This window comes from Microtus oregoni, unplaced genomic scaffold, assembly GCF_018167655.1.
Source record: "Microtus oregoni isolate MIOR12 unplaced genomic scaffold, Mior012 000041F_ref0000270, whole genome shotgun sequence".
NCBI lineage: Eukaryota > Metazoa > Chordata > Mammalia > Rodentia > Cricetidae > Microtus > Microtus oregoni.
The window spans coordinates 18574169-18586392 of NW_024543208.1; the positions used below are offsets into that span (position 1 = coordinate 18574169).

The following is a 12224-nucleotide window of genomic DNA, read 5'->3' on the forward strand; positions in this document are numbered from 1 at the left end:
CAGCTCTTTAGTAGGCAGAAAAAAAGAAAAAAGAGGGGGAGATCCTCCTAAATTTCACTTCTCCATTTGCCTATTGAAAAACGAAAGCTTAGTCAAGAGTTTCCTGAGCAGGCCTTTGCTAACTCATACCCGGTCTCCAGGTGAGCAGGCCTTTGCTAGCTCATACCCAGTCTCCAGAAGTGGAGCCAGTGGTTGATGCTGAGATTCGGACAGAATCAAATGGCAAGACTGTATGCTTCGTTCAGCTGTAAAATTGTGATGCTTGTAATATCCTGTGGTAAATATTTTCTTCTGGTTTATTTTTTAGTGTTTAAATGGGTGCGAAGAACATTAATTGCTCTCGTTCAGGTCACTTTTGGAAGAACCATCAACAAGTGAGTTGTACAGAATTAATGTTTGAATCCATGTGTTGCTACCCTTTGTCTGAATGTTGAATTTTTTCCTTTTTTTTATTGTTTATACATTTTTTATTGATATTTATTGAGCTCTACACTTTTCTCTGCTCCCCTCCCTGCCTCTCCTATCCCCTTCAATCCTCCCCCAAGGTCCCCATGTTCCCAATCTACTTAGGAGATCTTGTCTTTTTCTACTTTCTATGTCCCATGTAGATCTATGTAAGTCTCTCTTAGTGTCCGCACTGTTGTCTAAGTTCTCTGGGATTGTGGTTTGTAGGCTAGCTTTCTTTGCTTTCTGTTTAAAAACCACCTATGAGTGAGTACATGTGATAATTGTCTTTCTGTGTCTGGGTTACCTCATTCAAAATAATTGAATTCTTTTTGAACAGAAAGTCTCCTTCTTTTGTGTTTGTTTCTGACATGATTCTGAGGCTGTGTGAGGAAGCAGAGTTCTGAATTTTTCTTGCAGCATGCATGGTAATTAGATGACAAAAAATTGCTAGCTCCAGCATGCTGGCCAGTGAGGGTCAGAAGGCTGCTCTGGAGAAGTTCCATTTGGATCACAGAGAGCCTTGGTATTCTGTTGTCATCGCAGGCTATGATTTAGCCGCCATGAAAGTAAGATACTCTTCAGAGGGCAAGTACTACTCGAAGAGAAATACAAAGCATGTATCGACTTTTAGAGTTGAGTTGTGTTAAAGCGTTAATTCTTCTTTACATGTGGACATCCTTGGTGGAGGCGGTGTCTGTCACACACTAACACCACAAGCCCCTTTTAGATCCTAGCCTGCATTGCAGTCTCCACTTACAGAAAAGCATTTTTACATGTAATCGTCTACGGGGCATTTTCAAGTTGTTTACAGAAGTGTTCCATGTTTGACATTTGTTCGTGAAGGCTCTGGGTCTGCTGTGAGAACTGTCAGTCAGCGTTACTTGCTAAGAAGCTGCAAGAGCGTGCCATCAGCAGCGGTCAGGGCACACAGTGCAGGCGGTCTTTCTCAGAGGTGATCTAACACTTCAGCTTCTTCTCATCGTGAGGAGACAGAACCGAGAGCTGGCGTGACTTTCCCGAGGTCACCAATATACTGTTCATACAGTAGACTAACCTGGCTTCCAGGCTGTGACTCCTGTTTCACATTAGCCCTGTGCCTGGAATTTACAACTGCCATTGTCAGCTTCTTTTAAATAACCATGCAAAATACAGATCTTCAAGAGTTTAGCATTAGGATTTTCTGCAGAACAGAAATGTGAGTGGATGTCTAAGAATTTTAAAAATAAATCACTGTTTTAGGTATTATAAAATAAGTTTTGAGATGAAAATATTGTTTTTCCAAGTGAATAACTTACTGTTGAACATTGGTGAGATGTTAATATGATAGTTTTATTATGTAAATTTATACAGTTTTATAGGAAATACTATAAATGTATTTTAATACATATTAATATAATACTGAAATATATTGATTTATACATAGAATGTGCTTTCTTGGTGGTCACACCAAATACTTACTTCTATTTTATTTCTAGAATTAAAAAAAACATAGTTTAAGCCATCCATCACAGGCTTGTATAGTTAAGTTATTAACATTTATACAGAGAAAGAGCCCATTTAACATATTGTTTATGTCTTGGGAAAACTTCACTAGCACTGAGAGGCCGTAGAGAGATTTCCAGGTGCCTTCTTTTCCCTCATACTTGAGCTCGCTCGTGTGTTTCCTGGTCAGATTCAGCGAATCATGTACTTGGCGTGTTCCTCTAGCGACTTTGGCGCTGGCTCATGCGGTGGGCAGCTGAGCTTGTGTGCAGTGCGTAGTCAGGCAGTTTGCACAGCACCTGAGAGCCTCTTGGAGGGAGCTTCCAGCTGTCATCCGCTGGGCTTGCTAGCAGGCCGGGAATTGTGAGCACCTGGTACGCGCTATTTTTCCTTCTGCAGATGGCACATGATAACAGTAAGCAGCAGTGTTGTCAGCATCTGGTCTGGAAGCAACCGTGGTCTCATACTCTTGGTTTGCTTCAAAAGCTTTCGGTTGATAGAAAATGTTGAGGTGCTGTTCTTTTCTAAGAATTGCCAAGTATTCAGTCACAAGTTGAAGTTTCTTCATGGAGCACCAGTAGTTAACCGAGAGCAAAACTGCAGAAATCCAATGTGTTGCTGATAGCCCAGAGAACTTTCTTAGGCAGGCAGTGGGGCAGGTTGGCAGTGACTTTTTTTTTTCATAAATAGATAAATTAATTCTTCGTTTAGATTCGAATTGCACAGTATTTGGTCATGTTTGATTTTCATTTTAACATTGCAGCTTGACACAGAGTTTAATCATTTCCAACATTAACCGATTACTGTGTATGAAGTGTTGGACTTTGAACATCCATTTGGAGATGTCCTGAAACCATTTCTTACTCTTGAAAATCTAACTGAGACTTCAGGGGCTTATAGCGCTTTCTGATTACTGTTTATTTACTCACGGGCTTGATCTCAGGGATTTCTGGGCCAGGGAGTCTAGGATGATCCTTTCCCTTTCCATGTCCTCCTCTTTCAGCTAAGTCCGGGCTCTTTTTCAATGGCTAAGGGAATGGTTAAAGTTGAACCAATAGGATTGTGTAGAGAAAACCATGTAAAGATCATTTCTGCATAACTGGGCAGGCTGAGTATCCCAACCCTTTGGAGTTGACTTGGTATTGTTGTGTCTTTGCTCCTAGCCAGTGGGCACTAGGTGCTTTCTCTGGGTCAGGGTATTTTCCCAGGACTCTCTTCCATGGTCACTCAAAGGGGCCAGTATAAAGTATGGTTCTCTTCCAGGACTTGAGGTGCCCAAGGGGTGTTTCCCAGGCTGAGGAGTGGGCTTGTCTTTCTGGTTTATAAGCTTCCCAGAGAAATGATCAATGTATGGGGGTGGATTTGGATGTGTCTCAGTCCTCTGTTCTTGTCTATCCTGATGGGAAGTCAAACATTTGGAAAAGTGGGTGCCACTGAAAAATGTAGACCCCATATTGTGTGTGTATATGAAATTATCAAACAATAAAGAAAGAAAACAAAACAGAAAAATATGTGAACCCAGGAATGAGTTGGTCATCCAGTATTGCCAAAGTGAACAATAGCCTTCATAGCCAAGGTTTAAAAGTAATTAGTTTATCCGTCTAACTTTTAGATCCTAACCTACCCATTGATAAACGCCTTCTGAGAATAGAGTAGACCTTTTTTCAAAACTTCATTCAAGCAATATTTTTTTTCTTTTAAAAGACAAATCCGGGATACAGTGAACTGGATATTCAGTGAGCAAATGTTGGTTTACTACATCAATACCTTCCGGGATGCTTTTTGGCCCAATGGAGTATTGGCGCCGCCAACTAGAATCAGAAGCGAAGCACAAAGTCAGGAGACGAAACAAAGAGCACAGCAGAAGCTGCTTGAGAACATTCCAGGTGAGGCCTTGGCGAGAGAGAAGAACATGAGCACTTCGGGCCCGTGCCCTGTGCCTCCCTGGAGGCCGCTTCCCATCCTCTGTTGAGAAGACCCTGAAGAAAAAACACAGTTAATGCTTAAAGTTTACCATGAAACTTTAGAAATGTGCTTAAAACACATTTATTTTAATTACTAAAAGTAGCAAATGCTAAAATTATAGTCTTCATAAATGCCCACTGGTAAAAAGAGTCCCTGAGAGACACGCCTCTGAGTGCCTGGGGAGATTATCTGTTTTAGGTTAATCCAGGTAGGAGACCCACCTTATGCATAAGTAGTCCTCTCCCCCGGGGTGAGGTCCGGTCTGAATCTGAAGGAGAAAGTGAGCTGAGCACCTGCATCCATCCCCTGCTCTCTGGCTCCTGACTGTGGAGATAACATGAGCAGCCTCCTCAGGCTCCAGATGTAAATTCCTCTCCATGCTGGAGTGCACCTCAAAGTGTGAGCCAAAATAAACTCCCTATCTCTCTGTGGCTTTGTCAAGAGTATTTTATCATTGGCAACAGGGAAAGTAACAAACACACCCAACATGCGCCAGGCCCTGAGTTCATCCCTCAGCAGTGCACTAAAACGTACAAAACTTTCTTTTTCCAGATACACTTCAGAGCCTTGTTGGACAGCAAAATGCCCGCCATGGTATAATAAAAATATTCAAGGCACTGCAAGAAACAAGAGCCAATAAGCACCTGCTGTATGTGAGTAAGCCAGCCTGCAGGGGACTTTTCTTTTTGGATTTTTTTTCTGTTAGCAAATTAGGATAACTCTTAATCCTTCAAATTTTCAATACTTTTATGACTTATAACTCGGAGCCTGGTTTTTTCTGCTTTATTTTTGCCTCTCCTCCCATTTGATGAAGAAGCATAAAGGGGACATAGCATCCTCTTCCCACACAGTGTCTCCGCATGACTTAGAGGTTTTGTTATTTTGGCAAAGGAAACCTTTTCTGATTAGAATTACCACTATCAGTCAGGTGTGGTAGTACATGCCTATAATCCAAGTACTCAGGAGGTAGAGGCCAGTGTGGGCTCATGACACCCCCCCCCAAAAAAAAAAGCTAAACCAGAGGAAAAACACCAATATTAAATGTCACAGACAGTTGGATGTGTCTAATAGACCACTGAAATAAATGGAGTTTCTGTTGTCTGAACTCTTTTGAGAGCCCCTCGTTTACTGAGAATAATCTTAGAGCACAGATTATGAGTAAACCCTCACCCAGCCCCTTCTCTGCTTTTCCTCCGCGGGACAGGTACTGATGGAGCTGCTGCTGGCCGAGCTGTGTCCCGAGCTGCGAACACACTTGGATCAATTCAAAGCTGGTCAAGTCTGAGATCGCACAAACCAACCACCAGAGAAATGTCTGTGTAATAATAGACATGAAACATTTCCCTCTTTTCCACAGAGGGCCCGACAAGAACCACACTGACTTTTATTTTCGTGCCTCCCTCTAGTTTTATGTGAAAGAAGCGGAATCAGAGGGAGATGGACTGATGCTGTGGTAGGCAGTAGAAAAGCAAACTGATGCTTACTGGTTTTTACTGAAATGATATAAATAAAGCTCAATTTGCTGATTGAAATACAAATGTTAATATGTGATAAGAACATAGGAAATATTTTAAATATTTATGAGAACAGTTTTGCTGTTAAATGACAAACTCTGAATATTGTACAGTTAATCTCCTTGCTGAGAACTCTGAACATTCCTGTTTCTCGTGTATTGAAGAATAGCGCGATGCTCGGTGTAAAGTGTTTGTGAAAATTCTATTGTCTTTATTTTTACCAAAGATTTCCCATAGTTTGAAGCATTTGAAGCAATAAAATTTAAAAATGAATCACAGTGCTGGAAGGCGTTGAACTTGTGTCAGAGAAAGAGCAATAGCGTGGACACTGGTGCGCCTAAGGTGGATTTGTCGGGAGCCTTTCCTTAGAAAGCATTGCCCTCTGAGAACTTCTGCAAGACAGTGCAAAGTGCGCTGCCTGAGTTGTGGTGCGCAAAAGAGGCCAAATTGGTGAGGCTGTGGGGAGATGAGAAGTGAGCTGAACTGGGGAAATATTAGCTCCAAGACAGGGAAGCAGAAGAGGGAAGTTGCCTAAATCTTGTGCACTCCCAGGGCATTGGGTGAGGCCCAGGGTCTGGATTGTGTCCTTGTTGTCAGTGGGACCGTGGACGCTGACTCGGTGTTTGTTCCTGGGCTTTTCCATTATTTGTCACTTTGTCACTGTGTTAGGCAGTAGCAGCATTATGCACTATCCTTCCTCTGGTTTCTAGAAATACTGAAAACAGGGCAAAGCTGCAATCTGAACAAAAGAAAAATATATTCAAGTCATATAGGTTTATCGTACTAATGGCTCGTAACGAACAAGTTCTTGATGAGACACGGGTCTGAAAGATGGATGATTAAACAGCACAAGTCTCATTGTCTTGTAGTTACAGCTCCCCAGCCCCTTGGTTCCGACTAAAATGGTATTTGAGACTTCAGACAAAACTGAGGTTGGCTATTTTTTAATTTCTTTTTTTTAATTGATTTTATTGAGCTATACATTTTTCTCTGCTCTCCTCTCTTCCTTTTCCCTCTCCCATGGTCCCCAAGCTCCCAATTTACTGAGGAGAACTTGTCTTTTTCTACTTCCCATGTCAATTAGATCTTTGTATGTCTCTTAGGATCTTTATTGTTGTCAAGGTTCTCTGGGATTGTGAATTGTAGGCTGTTTTTTTTTTTTTTTTGCTTTATGTTTAAAAACCACGTATGAGTGAGTACATATGATAATTGTCTTTCTGGGTCTGGGTTACTTCACTCAATACGATGTTTTCTAGCTTCATCCATTTGCCTGCAAATTTCAAGATGTCATTATTCTTTTCTGCTGTGTAGTACTCCATTGTGTAAATGTAACACATTTTCCTTATCCATTCTTCGGTCGAGGGGCATTTAGGTTGTTTCCAGGTTCTGGCTATGACAAAGCCGCTATGTCCTTGTGCATGGGATAGGGCGAAGAGGAAGGCCCCCCAAACATTAGACAGACAAGATAAAGGAAGTCTGTGGTACCTTGGGTATGACAGTAACACAAGCATCTAGGACTGCCCAGGATAGGGACAATTGGAAAACCGCCATAAACGGGCTGCCCGTGCATGCTCAAGCATTGCCAGGACATAGATGAATGACACGATGAAATGATCGCAGAGGGGAAGGCCTCGTTTCCAGGGTTGGTTAAAGTCTGTAACCTTCGTATAGAATGCAGGAGTGAATAACTATTTCTTCTCTTTATATAAAAACAAAGTTCAGTTCATGTACTTGAGTATAGAACCAAGGCCAGGCTTTTCATTCTACAGACGCTCTAGCAGATGCTATCACATAGAAATTCCATTTTCTCACCACTAACAGATTTGTTTTTATTTATCCGCCATTGTAGATGACATTGTGTGGCTCAGTGGTTAAGAGCAGCAGCTGAACTTCCAGAGGACCCCAGTTCGATTCCTAGCACCCACATGGGGTTACAACCATCCATACCTCCAGCTCTAGGGGATCTGTCACCCTCTTCTGACTTCCCCTGGCACCAGTCTCGTGTGTGTGTGTGTGTGTGTGTGTGTGTGTGTGTGTGTGTGTGTGGTGTACAGACATACAAGTAGGCAGAACACCCATACACATAAAATAAATTTTAAGTTTTCAAAAGAAAATGACATTGAAATTTCTAAAAGTCATACCAGCTAATATACTGCCAAAAGGCAGGCATTAAGGTATCTTTAAGACATATTGTTTTTAATACAATTTCACAAACATATCACAGTTGGGAGCAGTGAGACCCCAGATCCTGAATTTCTTGTAAACAGCTTGTCCCCCCCCCCCCCCCATCTGAGTGCCTACAGCTGCTCTGAGCACAAGACCTTCAGGAGTTCCTGATGGCAGGAAAGTGTTTTCTGGTGGGTTTGGCTGGGGCGTGGCTATCTCTGTATAATCTGCCCCTGAACACAATAAAGGGGGCATTCTTGGGGAATTCAAGGATGACCCCATGTCGCTGTCTCTCTGTCTGTGTGTGTCTGTATTTTAACCTCCAGCCCCCTTGCCCAAAGCTCACGAACTGGGTGCCAGCGCACAGAGCGCAGACATGGGGGTGCGGTGCGTGGCACATCACTACACAATCTAAAGTAGGTGGACCTTGGTTTTCACTGTGATGTTTTCTTTGGTAGGTTTCACTGACACTAAGACAGTCCTGCTGCTAATTAAAATGTCTTTCTTCTTATCCCTGGCCTACCTCAAGCTCAAAAGAGATCCTCCTGCCTCTGCCTCCCAATCACCACCTAGCCTAATTTAATTTTGACACAATATTTAGACCACCAATATATGGAAAAAGTGGGCTAATTTATTTCCTAAGTATTTAGGAATTTCTGCACACTGAGGGAGACAGTTGTTAGAGTGAAGACAGTCTACAAAATGGGAAATAATTACCAACTAATAGTATCCTTAATATCTATGATATGTAAAAAAAACTGCAGAAATTAAACACTAAAAATCAGAATCGCCCAACCAAGTAGATGGGCTAAAAGAACTACCACATTGCCCAGCTATACCACTCCTGGGTGTGTTCCTAAGGGATGTGGGTCAGCACCCTACCAAGATAAGTGTCCACCATCCCCAGTGGTGAGGAAGTGCAGCCCGCTTAGATGTCCATTAACAGATGAATGGACAGAGAAAATGTGAAACAATTGCAACAGGATTTGATGCAGCCGTAATGAAAAATGAAATACTTTGTCAGGAAAACAGATGGAACTGGAAGTCGTTATGTAAAACGAAATAAGACTCTGAAGAGCAAACGGTTTTTTCTCATGTGGAACTGAGATCTGAAAGTCTGTGTGTGTCTGCCGTCTGCGCGTGTGCGTGTGTGTGTGTGTGTGTGTATGTGTGTGTGTGTAGAGCAATGTTTGTATTTCTGTGTGTGTGTTTATAGCCCATGAAAATAGAGAATCAACAGGGAGAGGAAGGGATCGTAAGAGAGGTGGGAAATAAGTCATAGAAAATATGTGATAAGGAGAGGGGCCAGGTGGTGGTGGCGCATGCCTTTAATCCCAGCTCTTGGGAAGCAGAAGCAGGAGGATCTTTGAGAGTTCGAGGCCAGCCTAGTCTACGAAGGCCAGACAAGGCTGTTACGTAAACCTGGTCTGTCTGTTTCTCTCTCTCTCTCTTTCTCTGTCTCTCTCTCTCTCTCTCTCTCTCTCTCTCTCTCTCTCTCTCTCTCACACACACACACACACACACACACACACACGAGATTAACTGGAGAAGGAAGAGTTAGCTGTGGGGACTCTAGGGAGGGAGGGCAGTAGGGGAAAAGGAATGAGAACAAAGTATAGCAACACATTTATGGAATCCACGTCTTTGTGTGCTAACCAAAAGCATAATTCATATAGCATTCTCAGGCTGGATTACAAAACGGTATTTAGATGTAGTCCTTTGGTTAATGATTTTTATGATTTTTTTCCATATTTTATCTTGTATAGAAGTGTTTCTAAGATTTAAAATAAATGTAGAAAATGAATACAAAGAAAAGCATATTGCTGTAATTATATTTATCAGGGATCATGATGGTTTTTGCTCATTTAATTAAGATCTTTGAGGGAACATTTGGAGGGACATGATGCTAAGTAATTTCTTAAATCCATTTTTTTTTTAAAATTTACAACTTAGCCAGTTATCTGTAAGAATCTTTTAATAAGTTATAAAACACTATACACTTTCTACAAAAAGGGTTTGGAAGTCTAATCTTTAAATTGTTTTTGGCCTTCATTTAGTTTTGTGAAAAGTTTCAGATGACTCAATAACATTTTTAAATTATCAAAATTCATAAAATTAAACAAATGCCAAAGAAAATGTAAATAATTAAGCTTTTAAATTACGTTTTTAACTAAGTCGGCAGCACGTGTACTTTGGAAAGCACAAAACTCAATCTTACTAAGTCTTTCCAGACACTGTTTAATAAGGCAAGGGGGCACTTGATCTTGGCATTATTTCAAACGCAGGGCGGTCCGGGCCACTCTAGGCTAAGAGGTGGCCCTCTGAGGACTCTTTCCAGTAATTCGAATGGTGTCTAAAGTTTGGTTTGTACAAATTCCAGAAGAATGAAGGAGACGTTTCTGTAAAATACCCCGGATAATAGAACGGGGGTGTAGAAAACAACAGCCATAGCTGCTGTGAGCATGTGCACGCTGTTTCCGGTTAGGATGGACGGTCTCTGTTGAAACGCATTGTGGTCTAAATCCTTTGGCGAATAAGCAGGCAGTGAAGCTCATCTGCCAGCGCAGGGTTCAGACGGCAAGCCTTCAAAGTGGAGAGAGAAGAAAGTCGGGTATCTGACAAACTCTCACTGCTTAGTACTCGCTTTAAAAATACACACACACACACACAGACAGACAGACAGACACACAATTATAAAATTAAAACTAAAGAATTATTAAAACAAGAGAAATAGAAATCACTTTTGGTCTCAAGCTGTTATATATGTGAACAACAGAATCTATAATAATTCAATTTTAAAACACACAGTCTTATTATGCCTACATCGTGATAGGGTGTGTGATTCTAGAAGGTCAAGTGTTTGGCAGGAACATCAGAGATTATCTGCTACATGGCACCATTTGGAGCAGCAATTGTCTCTTCAGTGCCGGGGACGTTGGTCTTACACTATTTGCTTAGCTTCTTACTCTCGGCCAGAATTTATCTTCCAAGAAAAAAACTCTGTTCTGAGACAGTGAAGTCAAAAGATTCTTCCTTGCACTGAGCTGAAATTTCTCTCCACATACTTTAGAAACATTGTGGGATCTGTGAGAATGTGCATTGCTTAGAGATACCCAAGGGGCCATGTCTCTAAGAGTGAGCTGCCACCAGACAAGTGTCCCTGGACTGATGTCTGGGCTTCTGCCATCTTACTGCCTTCCTTTGGTGTAGCTCCAAGTCCCCTCCCTCCCCGCCACAGTTCCTTTGTGCAGGACACTCTCAGTTCAGTGACCACCACTGTCAGGATGCTGCCATGTTTGGCTCTCGATGAAACATAAACCTCATATGGCGTCACTAGCTTGCTGCCTCTTCGTCAGCACCTCCCATAGTATCCAGTGGGCTCACTGATACTGTGTCTACGTCTAGGCTGGTGCACAGCAATGGGGTTCTCATCCCCAGCAGGTAGAAAACCATTCTCATATTGCTGATTGTTTACTGCCCTTGTAGAGTGTTTATACCAAATACTGGGTCCTTTAAACTAGATGTTCCCCCAGATCTAGAACATGAAATTGCATTGGTTTGGAGATTAGAATGGTGCAAAAAGGTTTATATTTTTAGAAAAGTTCCTTTGCTCACACTCATTTCTCACATGGAAAGAAAGGTGTGGTGGTGAAAACCTCAGACATCCATAGTGTTTGTTACTTTGGAAAGCTGTTTCCAACACAGTAGCTGAGCTTTGGCAGGTATGGTGGGATCCCACTCCCAGAGACTATGAATTACTTCTTCCAAAATAAGGCCTGGTACTAGCCTCTCATTCCAGAGTCTTCGGGGCCCACAGTGGCAGGATTGCCGTGAGTTCCAGGTCAGCCTGGAACATGGCAAGACTTCTGACCACAGAACCACATACAGAGTTAATTATGACGCCATTCTAATGTGTGCTCAAGAATGTCATGGACATAGGAGCATAAAGCACACACAGTTTTTAAAAAATTCACTGCAACATCCCCCTTCCCCAGCCCCACCGAAATCTCAGATCTGAAAGTGACACATGGATTCAAATGGGAGAGGAAGGAGAGAGGGTTACTGATTCCTGATGACCTTATAGCCATGAAACTTTCTCCTGGGTGCGCTGCTTTAAGATGCACATTTAATTACAATACTGGAATGGAGGTGTAGGTTTAATCGTTTTTTGGTTTTGGTTTTGATTTTGCTGAAGGCACAAACATTTAGGCCCTAAAGGTACAGGTGGCAGCAAATTTAAGGAGACTAGTTTACATCAAAATGGGACTTTTATCATCTGAGCTTAATAACCAGCAGACTAACCATAGACAGGTTTTCTGCACAGTGAAAAGGCAATGGTTTCCAGTTAGGTCAGTTTCTAGATCATCCCCAAACTTACCTTAGAGTAATAGTGCCTGGCAGATGCTTCATCTTTCGTGATGCCCAAGCCAAGCTGGAGACACCGTGCGTAGTAGAAAGAGGCCATGGCCATACCTTTGCTGATAAACTCTGGGAGACAGTCCGTGACGTGCGCTATCATGGGGATGTCATGAACCTCATCGTAGTCCGCTATCCTGAAGGGGCGTGAAAGATTGAAGAGGATATCAGTCATGGTTTATGTTTTCACAGATCCATCTGTGGGAATTCTCTGCTCAAAATGTTGCTACTACC

At 42.1% G+C, this 12224-nt stretch overlaps 2 protein-coding genes across 3 annotated transcripts in view; one reads left to right on the forward strand and one right to left on the reverse strand.

The window, feature by feature from the left end:
* The window catches only part of Snx25 (sorting nexin 25), a 110527-nt gene extending 104841 nt beyond the window's left edge, over positions 1–5686 (forward strand). For both annotated transcript variants that reach the window (XM_041632493.1, XM_041632492.1), the window contains 4 exons: positions 308–374; positions 3634–3815; positions 4447–4547; positions 5099–5686. In XM_041632493.1, the coding sequence (XP_041488427.1) occupies positions 308–374; positions 3634–3815; positions 4447–4547; positions 5099–5179 (431 nt within the window). In that variant the 3' untranslated portion in view covers positions 5180–5686. The remainder of the gene's footprint in view (positions 1–307; positions 375–3633; positions 3816–4446; positions 4548–5098) is intronic.
* Positions 5687–9979: 4293 nt separating this feature from the next.
* LOC121433843 (LRP2 binding protein) overlaps positions 9980–12224 on the reverse strand; it is a 29770-nt gene continuing 27525 nt past the window's right edge. Inside the window, exons 9-10 of the mRNA XM_041632494.1 lie at positions 11953–12127; positions 9980–10157 (exon numbers count right to left, since the gene is read on the reverse strand). Of these exons, the coding sequence (XP_041488428.1) occupies positions 10092–10157; positions 11953–12127 (241 nt within the window). The 3' untranslated portion in view covers positions 9980–10091. The remainder of the gene's footprint in view (positions 10158–11952; positions 12128–12224) is intronic.